We start from the raw sequence: 27,214 nt of genomic DNA on the forward strand, positions 1-27,214 counted from the left end.
TTATTTGATTTAATTTTACAAAAAAATAATTTTATTCCAAAAAAAGGTAACACTTGTGATGCGGTGCAGCATTATTACCAGCAGGAATGAAAGTGCTGATCTTCTGACCATCACCGTTCTCGCTCTCTGATGAGATCTGGTACCGGCGTGGCTTCTCGCTGGGTCTCTGCAGGTAACCTCCTCATTTACACAAATACCACTGATCCATACACCTAAAACTGACTTATCACAATGCCCATAAAATGAACATACATATATATATTTTTTAATTAAAATTAGTTTGATATATTTATTGCAATTAAAAAAAGAATCTTAAAATCTCCAGTGATGTTTAAGATTTAGCACATTGTTGTAACTGTAATCCTACCTGTAAATGAATGGGAAAACATCCTGACTTTATATGTCATTGTGGCAGGATGACAGAGGTTTGAGGCTCAGAGACAGTGAAAGGGGCAAAATAATGATCTTTATTAAACAAAAAATAATCAAATAAATAGGCACAAGGGCCAACAAAAAGGTTAAAATACAAATAATACACGTGAAAACTTACAAAATAAATGGTCAGGTTCCAAGGCTTTTCAAACACAAAACTCCCCAAAACCCAACACTCCCAAACAGAAAAAAACACCTCCACACAAAGGGTTTCACCTGCCCTTTATACTCTGTGGCTGGAGCCCAATTAACTAATAATTAACAATTAAGCACTTAAGGCTCCAGCCACATTCTCACATGTATTTTCACAGGGAGGAACTTAACCCCCTCCCTGCTGATCCAAACCAAAACAAGAATCACAAAAAACATAATGAAAACAGTAAAAATAACAACAATAACAAACACAAATTTATAGGGGCGAGCTAGCACCCCATCACAGTCATCCACATTTCTTTGTCAGGCAACTCCCCTTTTTTCACCTGTTTAGAGACACCTCCCTTAGGCGGCCAGTAGCAGTACAAACCCTGAAAGTTAAGATTACATTGAAAGGTTTCTATAATTCACATAGTAAAAGGTAATATACGTGTCATGCATAAGTAGGATGTTGTCACACATCACACATAAGAACATGTCAATTCAGTAATTAATGTAAAAGTCACATCATCTTTTTCTTCCAGCCACGATTTAAGAACAACTTCTACAGCCCCTTCCTTAATGAATTCTACAACAGCATAGACATCCATCTGAAATGCCACAACATAATGTAAACATTTTATGTTAATTATCTACAAATACATAAACTTAATACATACTTATGAAGAAAAAAGAACTGTTATAATGCAGGCGCTGTTATGCATTACTTAATTTTGCAGAGTACTTAACAGGTTAACATTTAGAAAACATGTAATAAGGCTGCCAAATCGGCCCATCTTACTTGTTTGGTTGTTAGTAGCTTATTGATCCCAGAATCTCATCAAGCAGCTTCTTGAAGGATCCCAGGGTGTCAGCTTCAACAACATTACTGGGGAGTTGGTTCCAGACCCTCACAATTCTCTGTGAGGGTCTGGAACCAACCCCTTTATCTAATCTCCATTTGTTTACCCTGGTCCTTGTTTCTTTTTTCAGGTCGAAAAAGTCCCCTGGGTCGACATTGTCTATACCTTTTAGAATTTTGAATGTTTGAATCAGATCACCGCGTAGTCTTCTTTGTTCAAGGCTGAATAGATTCAATTCTTTTAGCCTATCTGCATACGACATGCCTTTTAAACCTGGGATAATTCTGTTCGCTCTTCTTTGCACTCTTTCTAGAGCAGCAATATCCTTTTTGTAACGAAGTGACCAGAACTGAACACAATATTCTAGGTGAGGTCTTACTAATGCATTGTAAAGTTTTAACATTACTTCCCTTGATTTAAATTCAACACTTCTCACAATATATCCGAACATCTTGTTGGCCTTTTTTATAGCTTCCCCATATTGTCTAAATGAAGACATTTCTCCTAGGTCTTTTTCATAGATTCTTTCTTCAATTTCAGTATCTGCCATATGATATTTATAATGCACATTTTTATTGCCTGCGTGCAATACTTTACACTTTTCTCTATTAAATGTAATTTGCCATGTGTCTGCCCAGTTCTGAATGCTGTCTAGATCATTTTGAATGACATTTGCTGCTGCAACAGTGTTTGCCACTCCTCCTATTTTTGTGTCGTCTGCAAATTTAACAAGTTTGCTTACTATACCAGAATCTAAATCATTAATGTAGATTAGGAACAGCAGATGACCTAATACTGATCCCTGTGCTACACCACTGGTTACCTCGCTCCATTTTGAGGTTTCTCCTCTAATCAGTACTTTCTGTTTTCTACATGTTAACCACTCCCTAATCCATGTGTATGCATTTCTTTGAATCCTTACTGCGTTCAGTTTAAGGATTAATCTTTTATGCGGGACTTTGTCAAAAGCTTTATGGAAATCTAAATAAACCATGTCATATGCTTTGCAATTATCCATTGTCGATGTTGCATCCTCAAAAAAATCAAGCAGGTTAGTTAGACACGATCTCCTTTTCCTAAAACCATACTCCCAGGATACTGTTACCATATAGGTAATTTTCCATTTTGGTTCTTATTATAGTTTCCATAAGTTTACATACAATTGAAGTCAGCCTTATTGGTCTGTAGTTACCTGGTTCTGTTTTGTTTCCCTTTTTGTGGATCGGTATTACGTTTGCAATTCTCCAGTCTGTCGGTACAACCCCTGTGTCAAGAGACTGTTGCATGATCTTGTTAGCGGTTTGTAAATAACTTCTTTCATTTCTTTGAGTACTATTGGGAGGATCTCATCCGGCCCAGGGGATTTGTTTATTTTAAGAGCTCCTAGTCCCTTTGACACTTCTGCTTCTGTTATGCTAAAGTTATTTAAAACTGGATAGGAACAGGTCAACATGTGGGGCATGTTGTCTGTGTCCTCCTTTGTAAAAACCTGTGAAAAGTAATCATTTAATATATTTGCTATTTTTTTTTTCTTCATCTGTGATTTTGCCATTTGTGTTTCTTAGACATTTAACCTCCTCTTTGAATGTTCTCTTGCTGTTATAATACTGGAAAAACATTTTGGAATTGGTTTTAGCCCCCTTGTCAATGTTCATTTCTATCTCTCTCTTGGCCATTCTAACTTCCTTTATGACTTGCGTTTGCAGTTCCAAGTACTCTTTATATGTAATTTGTTTCTGGTCCCTTTTAAACGCTCTGTAAAGTGCCTTTTTCGCTGAATATTTTTTCATTGATCTAGTAAACCATTTTGGCCATTTTGTTTTAGATTTAGATTTGTCTACTTTTGGGATGTAATTGTTTTGCGCCTCTAGTACTACATTTTTAAAATACAGCCATCCTTTTTCTGTGGATGTTTTCTCTATTTTACTCCAATCTATTTCTGTTAGTCCCTGTTTCATACCTTCATAGTTTGCTTTTCTAAAATTGTAAACCTTAGCTTTAGTCATTACTTTTTGGGTTTTAAAAATCACTTCAAATGAGACCATGTTGTGGTCTGAGTTTGCCAATGGCTCTCTGACCTCTGTTTTAGTTATTCTGTCTTCATTATTTGAAAAGACTAAAGCCTCCCCTCTATTCGGTGCCTTGACAAATTGCGTTAGGAAGCAGTCATTTGTCATTTCCACCATTTCAATTTCGTCCGTTGTGCTCTCCACCGGGTTTTCCCATTTTATATGGGGGAAGTTGAAATCCCCCATTAGTATGGCTTCTCCTTTTCTACATGCATTTCTAATGTCATTGTATAACAGATTATTTTGCTCAGTGTCTGAATTTGGCGGTCTATAGCATGATCCTATTATTATGCCCTTTGAATTTTTGTCCATTATTATGACCCATATTGATTCGGCGTTGTTTTCTTCGTCCAGATTTAACACCTGGGCTTCAAGACTATTTCTTATGTATAGCGCTACCCCTCCGCCTCTTCTGTCCTGCCTGTCTTTCCTATACAGTGTGTACCCACTAATATTATATTCGTCTCCATCACTCTCAGACAACAAAATTTCTGTAACACCTATCACATTGTAGTTATTTGTTAGTGCAGTAGCTTCAAGTTCTAATATTTTGTTTCTGAGACTTCTAGCATTTAGATAAATACATTTAATGGCTGTCTTACCTGAGTTGTTGCCCTTTGATTCGAGACAAAATTACAGCCTTGTATGTACAGTTTTGGCGTTTATTATTTATTATAATGCTGTGTGGCAGGGCCCTGCCTCTAAATAATAATATTGTTGTGAGGATCCCTCATGTCCTTTGTGTTCATCACCTGCAACATTAAGGCACATTTTGACAGGATGTAAGGTGGCTCTTAGCCAAGGACGGTTTACTTGGCGCCATGACCAGGTGCTGCGATGTTTGGCCTTAGCATTGGAAGACAAGCGTAACATGACCAATAAGTTGCCACCTGTTCCATCAAAACATTACACACAAAAGACAACATTCCTCCGCCCAGGAGAGCAACCACCAAGAAAAGGTGTTAAAACCAATCCTCGCCCAGGACAACTGGAAGCTGCTAGAGACTGGAAAATGCTGGCAGATGTTGGTCAACGGCTTATTTTTCCACCTGAGATTGCCACCACTAACCTTCGACCAGATATTGTCTTGTGGTCTGGATCAGCACGCCTTGTTCACCTGGTAGAGTTAACAGTGCCATGGGAGGATGCTGTAGATGAGGCGTATGAGAGGAAGAAACTGCGGTATGCTCAACTAGCCACTGAAGCGGAACAGCGAGGATGGAGAGTCCGGGTTTACCCAGTGGAAGTGGGATGTCGAGGATTTGTGGCACACTCTACAACCCAGTTTCTCAGAGACGTCGGATTCAGTGGCCAAGAGTTGCGTCACACAGTGAAGAACTTATCTGAAGCAGCAGAGAGGAGCAGCAACTGGCTGTGGTTGAGACGGAAAGATTCTGGCTGGGGATCTCAAGCACAATAGAAAGAAAGAAACGCTGATGTACAGGTAAGTAAGCTGGGCTGAGTTGAGTGGGGGACGGAGGGGGGTGATGCTGGGACGCCAGAATCACCGTCGAGCCCTCTTGAGGTGTCGTGGGCTAGTCGACGAAACACTGAGGTTGGAAGGTGCCCACTTGAAGACCCCAGAGATGTACCCTACTTAGCTCAATCCAGACGGTTGTCATGCTGATGCGCTGGGGAGGCCGCACTGTGGTTGATCCCCGGAGCCAGCATCGCAGCCGTTGTGTGTGCTGATGCGCCAGGGAGGCAAAATAAGCTGATCCCTGGAGCCAGCATTACACTTCAGCCATTAACACCAGACAGAAGGATATCTACATCATCATATGGAAGGAAACGTAAATGGAAGGAGACACATATGGATCACATTAGTTTACTGTAAAGCTACGTCTTAGTTGGTGCTTATCTTGGCGAGAGCCGAGTTCAAATCTGCATGAAGTTTTAACATCTACTCTCGTGTAATGGAAATCATGTGGTGGTTTGGTGGTGGTTGGCAGGGATGGGGTTAATTTCCTATCCCTGCCAAAATGCATGTGAGAATGTGGCTGGAGCTAATTGAGTAATTGATAATTAGGCTTCAGCCGCATGGTATAAAAAGAGTAAGAATGCTTTGTTTGGTGGAGGAGTTTTGGGTGAGTGTTTGTTTTTGTAAAATAATTAATTAATTAATTAATTAATTAATTAAATAATAAAAAAAATGAAGGCGAATGCCCAGCCTGTGTTTTGGGGATTTTTGTTTAAACCTTTTGTTTTGGCCCTTGTGCCGGTTATTTTGTAATTGTTTATTGTGAAAGTTTTGTTTTGTTCAACTTTTTTATTTACTTTTGTTTATTAAACCGTGCAGCAGCTCTTCAACTGCAGTTTCCTGGTCTCTGAGTCTCTTTACCTGCCGATTAACATCTGGGCCTGCAATGCTACCCTTCCACATGCTGCAATTCAAATTTTACTTAGACTTCTGATAATAAGAATTACTGACAGGATACATTTCCTATTACAAGAGCCCATTCTGAAACCTTTTTATTGAACTGTGAGCTCAGAGGTGCAGCTTTTCATTGCTTTTGTTGCTTGTTTTATTTATTTATTTATTTATTTATTTATTTTCCAACGTTACCATAACCAAAACGCAACTTGTTCACAACGTTGCTACAACGTAGAATTGTTAGCTGGGTTTACACCATGGCAAGATAACTGGGAGGAGTTTCTCATAGCAGCAGTGACTCAGAATATTAGAAACGAAACTTACAGCTCCAGGAGAATGAAACAGAAAAATTCTCTCTGACTTTTACACTTACCAGAGACACGCCGAGGCGATTTTAGCACAGCGATAAACAGACTCAGAATCCACGTTTCCACAGGTATGTAATGCTAATTTTCATTTTCAATCTCTCACTCCACAATAATTGACGTTTTTTTCTAAACTCTTTTTAATAACGGTAGCAAGTTTCTTGAGTTTAGTCACTTCATAAGTACCAAGACTCCATACAAGTATTGACTCCTAATTAGGCTTGCTACTTTTCTATATTAATCGGTAAAGCTCGTTTAAACGTCGAATTCCCAAAAAAATGAGTTCGACTGAAATAAATGTGTGTGTGTGTGTGTGTGTGTGTGTGTGTGTGTGTGTATGTGTATATATATATATATATATATATATATATATATATATATATATATATATATATATGTGTGTATATATATATATGTGTGTGTGTATATATATATATATATATATATATATATATATATATATATATATATATATATAAAATAAACGTCGGAAAAACCACTCGCTAGTTTTTATTCTTACTAAAAATAATAATTTAAAATCCTCTCTAGCTTGTGTAGTTTTTATACTTGCTGTCTGTCCCGTCTCCATTCCGCTCTGAATGCTGTCAGTCATCTCAGTGGTCCGTTAGTACTGTAGTTTCACGCTGTTCTGAGAGATCTCGTTGACTGAAGCAGCACTAGAATGCTCTCATTGTCCAGCTACAGCGCCTGACATTCAATGCGTCTACTCTGAAATTAGCGGGTAAAGGTGTATGTAAGCTTTTGCTTTAGGTATACGGTGACAGTTACTAGTTTGATTTGAAAATGGGGAGCAAGAGAAAAACACTTAAAGAATATTGTGCACAATACCCTGCCCGACTGCTGAAGTCTCCGCGGCAGTCTGCCTTGCCTATGTGTCCGGCTGTGCTAAAGTTCTGTTCAGCTACCTAATGTTTTGTTCTGTGCATATTATTTTTAAATTATGCTATAAAATTCTGTGTAATACACTTGTATATGCTGCGTTTTTTTTGTTTAGTTTTTTTTTTTAATTTTTATTAAAAGCATAAAGGTCGATTTCACCCATTCTCTGCTTGAATTGAAAAACAAAGATCGGAAAAAACGGTAAATTCTTTTCTAAAATAAAGGTCGATATTAATCCCCTCACCATCTCTGTATGATGAACGTTCTTCTTCCATTCCATCCCCTCACCGCTCTGTGTGTCTCCTTCCATTAATCCCTTAATGTCTTACTGTCCTCGAGCCCTGCTTTCTGTGCTGTGCTTTAAGTATGCTTTTATTATGGACACTTCCTGTGTTTTAATCTTTTGCCTATGTTTGAAGAGGAAAGGTTAAAGCCCCGGTCACACCTGGAATGATAACGATACCGATGAATCGTTTATGAAGCGGTCACACCAGTGAAAAAGGGCTCAGATATATTACACAGCAAATGCCAATCAGATCTCTGGTACACGCCCACTTATTTCCAGCAAGATGAGGGACAGTGATGAGGAACATTGAGAAATACTGCTGTTGTATTAGCTCAACAGAAGGCGTAGGACACTGAGAAGGCGAGTGTGGGTACACAGAATGCTACAGAGCAGTGAGGAGTTAGGGGAATGCCACACGCTCGCTGGAATAGTCAAGTGCTGAAAATTACATCGTGGGTATTGCCTCAAGGAAGTATGCACGGTCGCCTTGGAAACAACCACTTCCTATTGAAGTAAAACAAAATAAAAACATGGTATGTGTCACTAATTCCACCTTAATGACGAGAGACGATACTCCATAAATGATGTATATATTTATACTAATGAGTATTATTATTATTTAAAGCAACTACAATATGCAGACTGACATGTCTTTATGGAGCATACAGGATCATACGTCGTGCTTGTGCTATAGTTACACGTTAATGGCTGTGTATCAAGTAATTTATAACACATAATTAATAACACATTCATTCCTTGATGTACTGTATAATAGAACCTGTTTTCCGACGTGATGTTCTGCGGTGGAACAGTGGAGGGCAGTCTGCTCTGTATGTAGGAAATCACTGCAATACCTGTATTTACTGTTTATCGTGTTTAAAATAATATATTTAATACAGCCCTGATTGGCCAGGAACATTTATCATTATCGTTTTACCAGAAAAAATCTCTCTGAAAGCGATCGAAACGATAGCTATCGTTATCTTTTATTGCTGTGATGTGACCATCTCCATTCATTTGAACTGGAACGATTTTTAAAAATAGTTATCGTTCCAGGTGTGACTGGGGCTTAACTTTTCAGGCATATCAAGATTATTACTAAGAAATGTTCTCAAGCACTTAAATATCATAAAGGTTTAAAGCTTCTGATCCTGAAAAATTAGCTTGCTCTTAAAAATAGGTTAATAATTGAACTACATCAAACTCTTAAATATGAGAGCTCCCACAGCACACTAAATACCCCCCCAACACTATAAAGTTAATACAATCAATACAAATAAAGCAGTTCCACACACACAGGCTGCCACAGCCTAAGTATTAACAGGAAGGATACTGTTATTAACAGCAGAGAGAAGTATCTCAACAGGAATACATCATATTAATGACCTTACAAATATTTCTTAAATAAATAAAAGTCTCCTTTAATATAGTTCAGTGCATTTCAAAAGCATGTTAAAAGAAAATAAAACTAATAACTAATCTACCCCAATAGGGCGACACACAAGCACTTTTAGCTGGGACAACCCTAGGCAGCCAACTACACAATTACCTGTTTCAGTTGCCTAGAGGGCTCTGTTTACCACAATATGCTTTTTGCAAAAAAGACCATGTGGGAGTCTCGTCAGTGGTCTAGATGTTTTGAGCAGGGAATCAGGCGCAGGCAGGAGAATTTGGTTTTGCAACCACTTGTGCCCTTGATCCTATTTCTACTAAACTGTTAAAATATGTATTTAGTGTTGCTAATATAAGCATGTGGCAAAATGGCTGATTGGGTACAGGTGCAGGAGTGATGCAGCGCGTGAATGAAACAGACAATTACTAACAGACAGAACAAACAAACAAAACACTCACGAAACTGCTATGGTCTCTGGGGTCCCTCACAGTCCTTCTAGGTTAAAATACAAAACCAACACGAAGGAACAGATTGCGATTCTCCGCCCCCTTTTATGCCGTCACACATGATCCCTTGGTAAACGAGTGCAACCGCCTCTCCAATCTGTAGCTGTCGCGTTGTTTCCCTTCCGGGTCAATGCATTCTTGCAATAGAGTCTTGCCTTCATCCAGACTGGCCGATTTCCCGACCCTGGGAAAGAACTGTCAGACTAGCCCTCCCAGAGAACTCTGTTCTCGCTGATTAGCACCCTCATAGGTTGGGAGGGAGATTTACAACCAAGAATCATTGTATTTGTCACAAAGCATTTTAACAATTATAAATGCATCCCTTTCATCTGCTATAGTTCCCTCTGCACTTAAGGTTGCAGTGGTTAAACCCATGCATAAAAAAAGTCAAGGCAGCCGTTGCCCAGAAAGGTGCACTTCCTGTTGAGAGCACGTGTGAACTCACACCCTATAAAGCAAATTTAATTCTTTCTTTCCTTTTCTTTAAAGGTTTTACCCAACAAGGCAGATCTCTTTCACAGACAACAGGTAAGTTACACAGTCAGTCCAAAAGTCCATACGTGAACTAAGCCCCTTTCACACTGACACTCCTACACGGGTCACAGTCCTGCGTCGTGTGAAACCACGTACCTGGGTCGTACCCGGGTTAACCCGGGTTGCAGCGACCCACCTCAGGATGTGGGTTGAAGTGCTTTGATCCGGGTTGAGCGAGACCAAATGCTTGACGGCCGTTCATGAGCCGATGAAATAACAAACAGCCATGCCTGCGTGAAGGTTTCACTTCCACAAGGAACATTTCTGTTTTTTCTGTTTAGCCATATTTCTGTTGATTGAGATGCACCATGAGCCAGATTGCAGCAGGGATGAAGAAACATTTGCTCAAATCAACATTTGGGCCGACGGTTCAATCCAGAGAACCTGGGATGGAAGCGTCCATAACAAGCTGCTACTGGGGCATTAATATGCGCATTGTGTGTCACCCAGGTCAACCCTGCTTTATCAAAAGCAGTGTGAAATCATGTAGCCAACCCACATGACACCAGATCCTGACATGGGTAGATTCTGCCAGTGTGGAAGGGGCTTTATTAACATGCTCTGTCACAGACCAAGCCACCAAACCCTGTACTGTGCTGAACAGAGGATGGTACCAGGGTTGCCAGATTTCTGAGAAAAAAAGTGACCTTGTTCTCCAAATCAAGCTGAAAATGAGCAAAACCCTAGCCATGGCCCATTTATGGTCACAATTGACAGTCCTTGAGAAACAAAAAGCGGGGGGGGGGGGGGGATATTACTTTCTGTCGGCTGGGGGGGTACTACCTTCCGTTCTGCTATTCTGAGTCTGATTAGAGTGCAGACGTGGAAGATTATTATAGTTTTATGCTGCGCACTGAGACTGGGAATATGCAGTTTTTATGCATGTATTGACCACGCACACACATGTGGTGTTTTTTACTTTTGACATAAGCGGCTAGGAACAAGAAAAACCCCAAATATGTGCTAAAAGTGATGAAGGAAAATTGTAAGCGACTGCCTGCACGGGCAAGCCCAATTTCGCTTGTTTTAAGCAGAGCTGGCTACCCTGGATGGTACATTAAAAAGCTCCTGCTCCTCCTACAGGTAGCAGCACTCGGTACACACCCCAGGGGCTGGTAATCTGGATAACAGTGATCTGGATTTTGTAATCCTATATTTTTGTGATCGAGATTACTTTTATCTGGATCATTTTGATTGCTTATTTTAAGAAAATATCACTGCTGGATTACATTAATTCAGATTACAAATAATTACGATTATGAAACCCTTTTTTTTTTCTTTTTTTTTTTTTTTAAAAGTAATTTTGATCATGAAATATAGGATTACTAAATCCAGATCACTGTTATTAATAGCTGAAATTTGATGTGTCTATATAATAGCCTAATATTATCATTATTATCCACGCAATGGTATCAATATCAATTATCACCACCACGTGTATTACAAACTAAATAGAAAACGTTGTTGTTGTTGTTAGTCCTTTCTGTCATGCATTGTGGATTGCAAAATAATATCATAAGCAGAAACAGACACGCAGCCTATTAACACATATTCACTATAAATTCTCATAATCGTAAAGTACTTGAAAATGGCTGATCTCGCCCTTTTGGAAGACCTCGTTAATGCTGCTTTTCTGTCAAGGGAAAGTGTTTAGGGGTCGTTCTGACTTCTTTGCACAAAGCACAGAAACACTTTTTTTGCAAGATATCGCTTTCGCAAGGATTTCCTATTGGAATTGTGCAATATGTTGGGACCTAGGCTACACAGACCAACCAAGCGTACTCATCCCATTCCTGCACATATACAAGTCCTGTCTGCTCTTGGCTTTTTGGCCACTGGTACCTTTCAAAGACAGATCAGAGACATAACTGGCATTCCACAAGCCTCTTTAGTGCACTGATGCCAGTGGTTTTGGACTCCATCGTTGCCCTTTGTCCTCAGTACATTCAGTTTCCTTATACTGATGGACAGCAGATTGAAATAAAAAGGGATTTTCATTTAATTGCTGGGTTCCCCAATACCGTTGGTGTTATAGTATGGAGCGCCATTTGTGCCAAAACTATCCAGTCATTAATTTGTCCATTTGTTTGTCAATTCATGAATTGGTCAATTTGTCCAGCAATTCGTCCATAAATTTGTCAATCCATACAGTAATTCATAAACATATTTGTTCATTCATATAATAATTAATTAATTAATTAATTAATTTGTCAATTAATTAATACAAAAGGCTGTACCGACCTGCAAATTACCAATCAACCAGACAAACTTCCCAACAAACAGACAAACTTCCAACTGTCACACTGTGCCGAAAACACTGCAACCTTTCTAGCCAATGGGAGCACACACTAATATTTTAACCATTGAAAATCCAGCCTTACTCAAAACTGCTTCAGTCAATAATATTGCAGTTTATTAGAAAGGGCATTTCAAAAGATATTCTATTAGGATACTCGACTCTGCTGATTTTCAATGGAGACTTCCGTCTCACTGCGCACAAAGCATTGTGGTATACAGAGAGCTCGGCAAAAAAAATTCTATGGAGAGTCAATGGAGGCGTAAGAAATGTTGCTGGTAGGACATCTCTGTTAAACTAGTGGGGAAAATAACAAAAGCACAACGTTAAATTAGGCTGCTGCAAAACTGAAATGCGAGTTAAAAGTAGGATCAGGGATGAAGAATACACGTCATTTGTCAGCTCTGTTTGAAATAAAATTAAGGGGGCCAGAATTAAGCTCAGGCAAGATATGAATGTAAAAACAAAGATTGTTTTGTAATTAACAGCTTTTTCTGAGTTTAATTATGAAACAGAATCAGCTCAATTTGTTTAAAGGTTCACCTGATTAAAAATAAAACCTGAAAACTTCAAGCCCTACTTGTGTGTGTGTTTGCATTTAATTTTTCCAAAATACTTGTTTTATTTGTTTTTAGCAATATGGACCTTTAGTAATATGAGGCATAGCACTTTTTTTTTCAATAAAATGGTGCATGGTGGGATACTATCGTATTAATTTTCACTGTTCATTGCGCTGCTAGTAACTGTAACCAGACTATTTTAATAGTGTGCGGACGTATTAAGCCCGACTTAACATGAAACGGTACTTCAGTGTGGACGCTTTGAGTTGGATTAATTAGAACGGTTTTGAGTATGGATCTCAATATCGGTTATGTAGTGTGGACAGGGCCTTAGAAATGTGCGTACAAGTGCCTTACGCAAGATTGATAAATCATTATTGAATTGTGCGTGCGAACATTCTAAACTCTGCATGCAAACTTTGTAAACTCTGTGCGTGCGAACTCTCTAAACTCTGTGCATGCGAACGATAGCCCCAGGAATACACCAGGACTCTCCAAAACCTCATTGAGGGTCCAGGACTCTCCAAAACCCCATTGAGGGTCCAGGACTTTCAACTAAAAACACTGAAGGTCCCAGGGGACATTTTGGGGGTGCTAGTGAAAATGTTGGGGGTCCCAATAAAGTACAAAGTCTTAATGTAATGGTACACAATCTTCTTTTTTTTTAATTTGTAAAAGTTTTGACAGTTTTTAAACCATAAGAAACATCAAAAGCCACACACAGAATGTTTGTTTCTGTCTAAAAGAACGAAGAACAAAACGGCATAGCAAAATAATCCACAAAAGCAGAATTCCATAAAGATCAAAGAACAACCAATCATTCTACTGCTCTCAATATTAAACACAAGCATTCTACTGACCCAGGCATCCCCACTGCTCTCAATATTAAACACAACCAGCCATTCTACTGACCCAGGGATCCCCACTGCTCTCAATATTAAACACAAGCATTCTACTGAACCAGACATCCCCACTGCTCTCAATATTAAACACAAGCATTCTACTGAACCAGGCATCCCCACTGCTCTCAATATTAAACACAAGCATTCTACTGACCCAGGCATCCCCACTGCTCTCAATATTAAACACAAGCATTCTACTGACCCAGGCATCCCCACTGCTCTCAATATTAAACACAAGCATTCTACTGACCCAGGCATCCCCACTGCTCTCAATATTAAACACAAGCATTCTACTGACCCAGGGATCCCCACTGCTCTCAATATTAAACACAAGCATTCTACTGACCCAGGCATCCCCACTGCTCTCAATATTAAACACAAGCATTCTACTGAACCAGACATCCCCACTGCTCTCAATATTAAACACAAGCATTCTACTGACCCAGGCATCCCCACTGCTCTCAATATTAAACACAAGCATTCTACTGACCCAGACATCCCCACTGCTCTCAATATTAAACACAAGCATTCTACTGAACCAGACATCCCCACTGCTCTCAATATTAAACACAAGCATTCTACTGACCCAGGCATCCCCACTGCTCTCAATATTAAACACAAGCATTCTACTGACCCAGGGATCCCCACTGCTCTCAATATTAAACACAACCATTCTACTGACCCAGGGATCCCCACTGCTCTCAATATTAAACACAAGCATTCTACTGACCCAGACATCCCCACTGCTCTCAATATTAAACACAAGCATTCTACTGAACCAGACATCCCCACTGCTCTCAATATTAAACACAACCATTCTACTGACCCAGGGATCCCCACTGCTCTCAATATTAAACACAAGCATTCTACTGACCCAGGCATCCCCACTGCTCTCAATATTAAACACAACCAGCCATTCTACTGACCCAGGCATCCCCACTGCTCTCAATATTAAACACAAGCATTCTACTGACCCAGGTATCCCCACTGCTCTCAATATTAAACACAACCAGCCATTCTACTGACCCAGGGATCCCCACTGCTCTCAATATTAAACACAAGCATTCTACTGAACCAGGCATCCCCACTGCTCTCAATATTAAACACAAGCATTCTACTGACCCAGGTATCCCCACTGCTCTCAATATTAAACACAAGCATTCTACTGACCCAGACATCCCCACTGCTCTCAATATTAAACACAAGCATTCTACTGACCCAGGCATCCCCACTGCTCTCAATATTAAACACAAGCATTCTACTGAACCAGACATCCCCACTGCTCTCAATATTAAACACAAGCATTCTACTGACCCAGACATCCCCACTGCTCTCAATATTAAACACAAGCATTCTACTGAACCAGACATCCCCACTGCTCTCAATATTAAACACAAGCATTCTACTGACCCAGACATCCCCACTGCTCTCAATATTAAACACAAGCATTCTACTGACCCAGGCATCCCCACTGCTCTCAATATTAAACACAAGCATTCTACTGACCCAGGCATCCCCACTGCTCTCAATATTAAACACAAGCATTCTACTGACCCAGGCATCCCCACTGCTCTCAATATTAAACACAAGCATTCTACTGAACCAGACATCCCCACTGCTCTCAATATTAAACACAAGCATTCTACTGAACCAGACATCCCCACTGCTCTCAATATTAAACACAAGCATTCTACTGACCCAGGCATCCCCACTGCTCTCAATATTAAACACAACCAGCCATTCTACTGACCCAGGCATCCCCACTGCTCTCAATATTAAACACAAGCATTCTACTGACCCAGGCATCCCCACTGCTCTCAATATTAAACACAAGCATTCTACTGAACCAGGGATCCCCACTGCTCTCAATATTAAACACAAGCATTCTACTGACCCAGACATCCCCACTGCTCTCAATATTAAACACAAGCATTCTACTGACCCAGGCATCCCCACTGCTCTCAATATTAAACACAAGCATTCTACTGACCCAGGCATCCCCACTGCTCTCAATATTAAACACAAGCATTCTACTGAACCAGACATCCCCACTGCTCTCAATATTAAACACAAGCATTCTACTGACCCAGGCATCCCCACTGCTCTCAATATTAAACACAAGCATTCTACTGACCCAGGGATCCCCACTGCTCTCAATATTAAACACAAGCATTCTACTGACCCAGGCATCCCCACTGCTCTCAATATTAAACACAAGCATTCTACTGAACCAGACATCCCCACTGCTCTCAATATTAAACACAAGCATTCTACTGAACCAGACATCCCCACTGCTCTCAATATTAAACACAAGCATTCTACTGACCCAGGTATCCCCACTGCTCTCAATATTAAACACAACCAGCCATTCTACTGACCCAGGGATCCCCACTGCTCTCAATATTAAACACAAGCATTCTACTGAACCAGGCATCCCCACTGCTCTCAATATTAAACACAAGCATTCTACTGACCCAGGTATCCCCACTGCTCTCAATATTAAACACAAGCATTCTACTGACCCAGACATCCCCACTGCTCTCAATATTAAACACAAGCATTCTACTGACCCAGGCATCCCCACTGCTCTCAATATTAAACACAAGCATTCTACTGAACCAGACATCCCCACTGCTCTCAATATTAAACATAAGCATTCTTCTGACCCAGACATCCCCACTGCTCTCAATATTAAACACAAGCATTCTACTGAACCAGACATCCCCACTGCTCTCAATATTAAACACAAGCATTCTACTGACCCAGACATCCCCACTGCTCTCAATATTAAACACAAGCATTCTACTGACCCAGGCATCCCCACTGCTCTCAATATTAAACACAAGCATTCTACTGACCCAGGCATCCCCACTGCTCTCAATATTAAACACAAGCATTCTACTGACCCAGGCATCCCCACTGCTCTCAATATTAAACACAAGCATTCTACTGAACCAGACATCCCCACTGCTCTCAATATTAAACACAAGCATTCTACTGAACCAGACATCCCCACTGCTCTCAATATTAAACACAAGCATTCTACTGACCCAGGCATCCCCACTGCTCTCAATATTAAACACAACCAGCCATTCTACTGACCCAGGCATCCCCACTGCTCTCAATATTAAACACAAGCATTCTACTGACCCAGGCATCCCCACTGCTCTCAATATTAAACACAAGCATTCTACTGAACCAGGGATCCCCACTGCTCTCAATATTAAACACAAGCATTCTACTGACCCAGACATCCCCACTGCTCTCAATATTAAACACAAGCATTCTACTGACCCAGGCATCCCCACTGCTCTCAATATTAAACACAAGCATTCTACTGACCCAGGCATCCCCACTGCTCTCAATATTAAACACAAGCATTCTACTGAACCAGACATCCCCACTGCTCTCAATATTAAACACAAGCATTCTACTGACCCAGGCATCCCCACTGCTCTCAATATTAAACACAAGCATTCTACTGACCCAGGGATCCCCACTGCTCTCAATATTAAACACAAGCATTCTACTGACCCAGGCATCCCCACTGCTCTCAATATTAAACACAAGCATTCTACTGAACCAGACATCCCCACTGCTCTCAATATTAAACACAAGCATTCTACTGAACCAGACATCCCCACTGCTCTCAATATTAAACACAAGCATTCTACTGAACCAGGGATCCCCACTGCTCTCAATATTAAACACAAGCATTCTACTGACCCAGGCATCCCCACTGCTTTCAATATTAAACACAAGCATTCTACTGACCCAGGCATCCCCACTGCTCTCAATATTAAACACAACCAGCCATTCTACTGACCCAGACATCCCCACTGCTCTCAATATTAAACACAAGCATTCTACTGAACTAGGCATCCCCACTGCTCTCAATATTAAACACAAGCATTCTACTGACCCAGGCATCCCCACTGCTCTCAATATTAAACACAAGCATTCTACTGACCCAGGGATCCCCACTGCTCTCAATATTAAACACAAGCATTCTACTGACCCAGGCATCCCCACTGCTCTCAATATTAAACACAACCATTCTACTGACCCAGGGATCCCCACTGCTCTCAATATTAAACACAAGCATTCTACTGACCCAGGCATCCCCACTGCTCTCAATATTAAACACAAGCATTCTACTGACCCAGGCATCCCCACTGCTCTCAATATTAAACACAAGCATTCTACTGAACCAGACATCCCCACTGCTCTCAATATTAAACACAAGCATTCTACTGAACCAGACATCCCCACTGCTCTCAATATTAAACACAAGCATTCTACTGACCCAGGCATCCCCACTGCTCTCAATATTAAACACAACCAGCCATTCTACTGACCCAGACATCCCCACTGCTCTCAATATTAAACACAAGCATTCTACTGAACCAGGGATCCCCACTGCTCTCAATATTAAACACAAGCATTCTACTGACCCAGACATCCCCACTGCTCTCAATATTAAACACAAGCATTCTACTGACCCAGGTATCCCCACTGCTCTCAATATTAAACACAACCAGCCATTCTACTGACCCAGGCATCCCCACTGCTCTCAATATTAAACACAAGCATTCTACTGACCCAGGCATCCCCACTGCTCTCAATATTAAACACAAGCATTCTACTGACCCAGGCATCCCCACTGCTCTCAATATTAAACACAAGCATTCTACTGAACCAGGGATCCCCACTGCTCTCAATATTAAACACAAGCATTCTACTGACCCAGACATCCCCACTGCTCTCAATATTAAACACAAGCATTCTACTGACCCAGGGATCCCCACTGCTCTCAATATTAAACACAAGCATTCTACTGAACCAGACATCCCCACTGCTCTCAATATTAAACACAAGCATTCTACTGACCCAGGCATCCCCACTGCTCTCAATATTAAACACAAGCATTCTACTGACCCAGACATCCCCACTGCTCTCAATATTAAACACAACCAGCCATTCTACTGACCCAGGCATCCCCACTGCTCTCAATATTAAACACAAGCATTCTACTGAACCAGACATCCCCACTGCTCTCAATATTAAACACAAGCATTCTACTGACCCAGGCATCCCCACTGCTCTCAATATTAAACACAAGCATTCTACTGACCCAGGGATCCCCACTGCTCTCAATATTAAACACAAGCATTCTACTGACCCAGGCATCCCCACTGCTCTCAATATTAAACACAACCAGCCATTCTACTGACCCAGGCATCCCCACTGCTCTCAATATTAAACACAAGCATTCTACTGACCCAGGCATCCCCACTGCTCTCAATATTAAACACAAGCATTCTACTGACCCAGGCATCCCCACTGCTCTCAATATTAAACACAACCAGCCATTCTACTGACCCAGGCATCCCCACTGCTCTCAATATTAAACACAAGCATTCTACTGACCCAGGGATCCCCACTGCTCTCAATATTAAACACAAGCATTCTACTGACCCAGGGATCCCCACTGCTCTCAATATTAAACACAAGCATTCTACTGACCCAGGCATCCCCACTGCTCTCAATATTAAACACAAGCATTCTACTGACCCAGGCATCCCCACTGCTCTCAATATTAAACACAAGCATTCTACTGAACCAGACATCCCCACTGCTCTCAATATTAAACACAAGCATTCTACTGACCCAGGGATCCCCACTGCTCTCAATATTAAACACAAGCATTCTACTGAACCAGGGATCCCCACTGCTCTCAATATTAAACACAAGCATTCTACTGACCCAGGGATCCCCACTGCTCTCAATATTAAACACAAGCATTCTACTGACCCAGGCATCCCCACTGCTTTCAATATTAAACACAACCATTCTACTGAACTAGGCATCCCCACTGCATAATTCATGTTTTGGTCAAAGTTAAATTTTTCTACTGAATTACCCAAACTAACTTGCTTATTCAATATTGCAAACTATGCATGCTCTGCTCTCCGTGCCAGATCACTAAGCCCTAGAAAAGTGGGAAATGAAGTCCTGCTTTTGTCACATTTCTTAGAACTGCATCAACATAATTAATATCAGTCTTTCAAACACAGTTGCATGCATGTGCTTGTGAAACCTGAAATGGATTTCAGCAAAACACACAACCGTACATAGGAGGTCACGTGAAATGGACGCAACTTGTAGTGTAGTGTTCAGTTCTTCAGTCCTCTTCGATCCAAGACGTTCCTGGGTCCATGTTTTCCAGCTCTCCACAGCGGGAACTACAACGCAGAGTATTAGCCTGCCAACATTGTGAAGCTTGCTCCTCACACAACGCAGCTGTATTACCTGCATGATTTAAAAAACAAATTCAAATCTGTGGTGGTGCTGCCATGTCAGATGGACAGATGCACGTTAAGCTTTCATGAAATATCACTCTGTGTTTTTCAGATATGTGGGGCATCCCTAAAAGCTGCAAAATGGCAGCCAAACAAAATACTTGTCTAGAGCTGCCAACTCTTGGAAGATCTTTCCAGCTAGGAGTGCTTTACGACTGCCGCTCCGATGCCATTATTCCAGGTAACCATTGCTGCCTGACAGGTGATGTGTGTGTGTGTGTGTGTGTGTTTGAATATTGCCGTTATATATGATATGAGGTGTGTGTGTGAGAATATTGCCATTGTATATGATATGTGATGTGTGTGTGAGAATATTGCCATTGTATATGATATGCTGACAGGAAAGACTGGAGTCACATTGAATGTCGTATCAGACCGTTGCAGAAGCACATTTTTAGGGTAAAGAAAATGCACAGCATTTGGTGTACTACTGTTAGTTGTTTTGCTTTGTAAAACAATTGCATATTTTTATATAAATGTAGGGAAAGCAACATATTTAGTTCAATTAGACTTCAATGGGCAATTAAAGCCCAACCCACCTGTCATGCCAAGAAAATTGATCCATTGTGTAGCTCCACGTGACAGGCTGAGGGTCCTTTGATTGACAAAGTAATGAATCCAATAAGGATGGCAAATCCACCAGGTGGATATAAGGAAGGCTGCAGAAAGCCAGCGGGAGAGAGAGGACTGGCAGCAGGTTGTGCATATTTAATGAGCCACTCATGATTCATACATTTTGGGACAAATTCAGAGGTTTTCATTCAGACATATTTCAAGTGGCAAAGCCTTTAAAACTGCTTTAAGCTGTCTTGGAACAGAATGGACATATTTGTGAATATTTCACATATCTACAAATCCATGTCACTTAAAGCAGGCATCATTCAAGTATGAACTGAAGATTCCTGTGTAACTCTATTTAAAGGTAATATTCATATGTCTGGGACATGCTTTTCCCTAGTAAGCATGCATCAAATGATGCTGCTGTAGTAAGTTACCATTCTAGATTATTACATTCTTTTTACATATTCGTCTGTGCAGCAGGTATGTAAAGACAGCAGAATGCAAGGTTCTTTAGCCTACTGGGCTGTAATCTAGAAGTGAAGCAGAGGTTTTTTTAAATTTCTTTTACTACATAAAAAAATGCCCCTGTCCCAGAATCATCCATACCCTATTCATATTGACACAGTATAATATATTACAGTACAGTACATACATACACACAGGTAAAGATTACAGTTAACTGCAGTTTGTTTATGGTAAGGAGACTGGGGTGTTTAAATGCTAGGGAGTTCTGTAATTAATTTTAGGGGTGTGCCGATACTCATATTTTCTAAGTAATTACTTTTAAGAAATTTGAAGTTAGGTATTAATTAAATTATATAAAAACAACAAAAAACAAAGGGTTCCCTAACATATGAATACAAGAAAATTTACAAACGAGGAGGGCATTCGACCCATTTAAACTTGTCTGGTTCCTAGTAGCTGATTGATCTCAGAACTTTGTCACATTGGGTCTTAAAGGATCCAGTGATTCAGCATGACTAGGTAGCCCATTTTATATCCCCACCACTCTGTGAAGAAGTGTCTCCTTCCCTCTGTCCTAAGTCTGTCTCCACTGAATTTCAACTGTGTCCTCTGGTCCTGGTTTCTGTACTGTGCTTACAGTATTGGTTTGGATGAACTCTGTGAACTCCATTAAAGATTTGAAAGACTTCAAATCGTGCTGCCCTAATTCTTCTGTGTTCCAGGCTAAACTAAAAGGATTTATCATATTCCTTCAAATTTAAGATGCCCTTGAATTTAAGACACAGCCCAAATTTGAGGAAAAAATAAAACATCAAATAAAGATGCATTTGCAAAGATACAACCTCAGTTACTCATATAAGTAATTTATATAAAGGAGTACTCTTTTTTACTTTTTGATATAAAATAATTTAATATTTCTCTGGGCATGATGTGATCTCTGAATAAACTCTTAAGAAACACACCTCCCAGTTTCCAGAGCGGATGCTCTTGAGTTATGTCTAAGGGAGGGTCACGTGTACGTGACGAATCAGCTGCTTTTGCTGGTTTCGCTACATATTTTCACTGTCCATTTACTGCATTGGTACGCCCTTGGTAAAAGGAAAATTAGCTTCCTATCGGTTGTAAAAACTCAATGCAGAAGTGAATTGCCATTGATTGGTACTCAATTGTAAAGGTGAAGGAAAGGCAGCTTTTCTTGTTTTGAAATCAACACATTTGTTTCTTTTTGTATTTGTTTATTACCTGCTGACAAATACTACTTAAAGGTAATTACTCTGAAAATACAGATTAAGGGATTATAGTGCTTACAGTTGTAGTTGGACTTGTTCATTAACAAAACCCTTTGCAACCAAACCGCAAGGTAGACTTGGCATTCTCTGAAAGGTTTGTGTACCCGCTGGAGTGTTTACATTTGTTAAACTTGCATGTACATATTTTGCAGGGACCACACTGTGGGATTCAGAAGCCCTGAAGAACAATGCTGACCTTCAACCTCAACCTGCTACTGATACCCAACTGATCACAGCAGACTCCACTGAGGACAAAGCTGCAGCTTTGAGCATTGCACCGCCATTGAAGGCAAGCATTTTAAGTGGGCTCGTTGATTTAAAAGGGTCAGCAGAATACTTGACTTATAAAAGCAAATCTAGAGAATGTGTCAGAGTTACTCTGTTATATAGAACATCAGTTCAATTTGAGGAACTGAACATGGCTAACATGGGGCAGCACAGTATCTCCTACCCAGAAGTATTTGACAAAGGCACAGCAACACATGTCGTTACTGCAGTGCTGCATGGAGCGCAGGTGTTTCTTGTGTTTGATTGCAAAGTCCTTCCTTCTGAGAACAAGGACGACATCCGCAGAAAACTGAAGTTACTGATCAAAAACAAACTAATAGATAAAGGGAACGGTGACCTAAAAGAGGAAGAAACATTAAATATTTCTGAAATCAACTGCACCTTTCATGGAGATTTTCCACTTCCAAAGAATCCTGTGACCTTTCAAGAAGCCATTGACATATATTCCACTCTACCAAACTTACTGGGTGAAAATGGAGAGAATGCTGTGCCAGTGAAAGTGTGGCTTCACCCCTTGAATGATGTAGACCCCAGGGCTGCCCAGCTTGTTCATGAAATACGTGGAGATCTAGTTGATTCTTTACAGGCTGTTCTGGAAGAGCTGGATGAATTTGAAATGCTGTGCACTGACATGATGAAAGATGAAGTTACACTGAAGTTCTCTGTGTTTAATAAAAAGTTGCAGCAATTCAAAGAGTTCTGCTTAGAGTACAAATTGTGTTTCCAGAAACATTTATCAAGAATGATTCCATTGATCCGTAGAGCTGAAGAGACAGAAGACGTGATTGTGGACATCCTGAAAACCAGAGAACAGTCACCATTCAGCAAGAATGCGCTGAAGGCATGGCTGGATGACAAAGATAAAGAGATAGCAATTTTAAGATCTTACTTTAAAAAGCTAAATGGTTTGGAAATTATGTCATCAGAAATCCAACTTGTGGAAAAAGTTTTAGATATAGATGTGGAACACGTTGTCTGCTTCATGTTTACCTCATTGCAAAATGAAGAAACCTATCTGTCAGACCTGTCAAACTACCTGCAGTCCCAAAACCATGAGAACCTACCAGGGCAGGTAGCCGCTCCCTATGATTATGAAAAGCAAGTAGGACAGCAGTGGTTCAAATTGCCAGCAGTTTCCAAAAGGATGCGGAGCTACGCCAGGCTTTTCTTGGAATTCTCAAAAGCCAACACGGCTTCAGAGCACATTAAATTCATTGTAGCTTCCAAAGAAGATACAAATTATGAAGGAGCATCAATTTACCTGTATGATGAAGGTTATTTGGAGAACACAAACTTTGAACCTCTATCAAAGCCTGACCCTCCACAGATTCTTAACAATACACACAACAGTGTTACACTGAAGTTAATGCCACCATGTCACGGTGCTGCTGAAGTAGAAAAGTACAAGGTAGAGTATAGAGATGCGGAAAAAGAAATCTGGGCATTGGTAGAAACCCCAGACAAAGCTGAACCATTTACTGTGAACGGGTTACTTCCCAACACACAGTACCAATTCAGATATTCAGCAGTATGTAAAGCAGGAGTCAGTGCATCTAGTGAGATAAGTGCCAATGTGACCACACTTCCCACAAGCCAGTCTGATAGTGTAACAGGCTCCACAGAACCAGATCCACCAAGCAAGAAAGAGTGTGCTGTGGTTAGAGATAGGACTGGACAAGGTCCATGCTCTACGGAAAATATAGACACATCGCAAAACACCAACAGGAATAAACTGAACAAAGGCATGGGAGCGAGATCAGAAACTAACCAGTACCAAGGTAGTGTTCATACCCCACAGTATGAAAGAGATCCCAAACACAGGAAAGAGAGATATGACACGTCTCAAAGGGGAGGCTTAACTGACAGGAAGCCAGGAAGACTTGCTGAACATGTTCGTAATAAAATGAGCAGAAAAAGTAAGGTGAATACAAACACAAAACTTTCCTTGTTTAATTTTTACTTGAAGGAAGAGAAGCTAGACAAGGATGGATACTGCAGAAGACATACATTTGGAAAACCAAGCCAAAAACATAACAAGACGATTATGCTAATTGGAGCCACTGGGGCAGGTAAAACTACACTCATCAACGGGATGATCAACTACATCCTGGGAGTAGAATGGGAGGATGACTTTCGATTTGTGTTAATTGACGAAGGGAAGCAGAAATCCCAGGCTGAAAGTCAGACAGCAGCAATCACTGCATACAAAATTAATCATATGAATGGATTTCAGGTTCCATATTCCCTTACTATTGTAGATACTCCAGGATTCGGAGACACAAGAGGAATAAAACACGACCAAAGAATCACTGAGTTGATCCGTGACTTTTTTTCTCAACCTGGAGGTATTGACCAGATTGATGCCGTCTGCTTCGTAACTCAGGCCTCGCTTGCTCGCCTGACCCACACACAGAAATATGTGTTTGACTCTGTTCTTTCCATATTTGGGAAAGATATTGCAGACAACATTGTCATGCTGGTCACCTTTGCCGATGGACAGAAGCCACCGGTTCTTGAGGCAATCAAAGTATCCTGTATACCTTGTTCAAGAGATACAGTAGGAGACCTGATTTACTTCAAATTTAACAACTCAGCTCTATTCGTTGACAATACAGGACCCAGTGAATCAGCTAGTGAAGATTTTCAGAGCAATGACTTTGACAAAATGTTCTGGAAGATGGGCTCAGCTAGCTTTTCTAAATTCTTCAATTCCCTGGTGAAGATGGAAACTAAGAGCTTAGTTCTAACACAAGAAGTTCTTCAAGAGCGAAAGCAGCTGGAAGTGGTTGTGGAGGGTTTGCAACCCCAAATCAACGCTGGTCTGACAACACTCGATGAAATAAAAAAGACTAAGCTTGCTTTGGATCAACATCAAGCGGAAATGGAGGCCAATAAGGACTTTGAGTATGAAATTGAAATAACAAAACCAGTCCAGGTGGAAAATACAAGTGGCTATATAACCAACTGCCAAAACTGTCACTTCACGTGTCATGATCATTGTATCTATGCAAATGACAATGACAAAGATAAGTGCCGCGCTATGGATAAGACAGGCTACTGCAAAATTTGTCCTGGCAAATGTATCTGGAATGTTCACTTTAACCAAAAGTACAAATGGAGCTATGTCATCACAAAGGAAAAGAAAACATACAGTGAGCTGAAAGACCGATTTGAGGCTGCGCATGGAGAAGTAATGACTACAGAAAATATATTTCAAAATCTTGAAAATGAGTTTGCTGTAGTTCAGGAGATAGTGTACGGTCTTATTGAGGAATCACACCGATGCCTTGGAAGACTGAAAGAAATCGCTCTGAGGCCAAATCCACTCTCCACCCCAGATTACATTGACCTAATGATCGAGTCAGAGAAACAGGAAGCCAAGCCTGGCTTTCAGGATCGCATCCAGGTATTGATGGAAGTCAGAAAGCGGGCAGAGATAATGGCAAAGGTTTTCACAGGAGAGGTCCTACCAGATGAGTGGCAGCAGCATCCAATGACACAGAAACAAAAAGGAAAAGGAGTATTTTGTGCTATTAAAAACTGGTTTTGTTCGGTTGTTCAGTCGGGACATTGGGAAATGCATAATTAAGAAATAAACCAAGTGGGACATACCTGCCCGAAACCTCACATGCCCTTCACTGACAGAACATAAATTACGTAAACTGAATAAGCTGACAAGGAGATAAACTGTAGCACTATACAAACACTGGGTAGAAACCTAGTTAACCCTGACAAAAAAAATCCTGATAATGCATTTGCACCACAGTTTATAAGAAATACAAATAATAAAAAGTTTCCTTAATTCTCTCTTGCCCTGATGACCTGTATAGTAACGCAGTTTAACACTGTTAATTCCAAATGGAGAGATCGCTAGACAATTTTTAAAACCGAGCTAAAATAAAAGTTGCTCATGCTGAAAAGGGAGATGGAGACAAAACTGTGGGTTCTACAGCCCCTCAAAAATGTAATCCCTATTGGAAGCTGAAGGACAGATTGTTTTATTGTTTTGTATGTGTGAAGTGATATTCACCAGTGCCACCTGCTTGGTTCTTTCCACTAAGACCACCAAAACAGGGATATAATACCCAACTTGACAGTTATAATTTATATAATTTTTGGTTACTAGTTGACATATATATTATTGTGTTAATCACGTATTTAATTTAATTTCTATTACATTGTTTTAAGGTTAGGTTTAGTGGTGTGTGGATGCTTGTATTTTCCTGAGTAATTCCTTTAAGAAGATGGTTAGGCTAACCGCACCAGACGGCAACTCATTTTATAATTACATACATATGGGTAAATTACTAGTGTGGGGCATTAACATTAATCAGCATGTTGCTGTCACTGTACTATGGGGATTGTTTCTTTTGAGGTGTGCATTTGTGCTCGCAATCTATTTTAAGAAGTGTGTTTGTGTACAGTATGAGTAACTGATTATTTGCATTACCTTTTGATGAAAACAACATTTCTATAGCTTTTATTTGAGTGTGCTGATCTACAGCTTCTCTGTCACAGTGCCACAGGGGCGAGCTGTAAAGGAGTGTTTTCACTAAGCTAGTAACACCTTTCATATCACGTTTTCACATATTCATGTACTTGTGTTTTCCCTCTTTGAATAAATAAAAAAAATCTCA

General features: G+C 40.4%; 1 protein-coding gene across 1 annotated transcript; it reads left to right on the forward strand.

The window, feature by feature from the left end:
- Nucleotides 1–5,688: 5,688 nt before the first annotated feature.
- LOC117400928 (uncharacterized) lies at nt 5,689–27,214 on the forward strand. Its single transcript, XM_034001289.3, has 4 exons — nt 5,689–6,306; nt 9,810–9,848; nt 20,027–20,155; nt 22,442–27,214. The coding sequence occupies exons 3-4, from the start codon at nt 20,029–20,031 to the stop codon at nt 26,164–26,166; spliced, it is 3,852 nt and encodes a 1,283-aa protein (XP_033857180.3). The 5' UTR covers nt 5,689–6,306; nt 9,810–9,848; nt 20,027–20,028; the 3' UTR covers nt 26,167–27,214.

Source organism: Acipenser ruthenus, chromosome 45, assembly GCF_902713425.1.
Source record: "Acipenser ruthenus chromosome 45, fAciRut3.2 maternal haplotype, whole genome shotgun sequence".
Lineage (NCBI taxonomy): Eukaryota > Metazoa > Chordata > Actinopteri > Acipenseriformes > Acipenseridae > Acipenser > Acipenser ruthenus.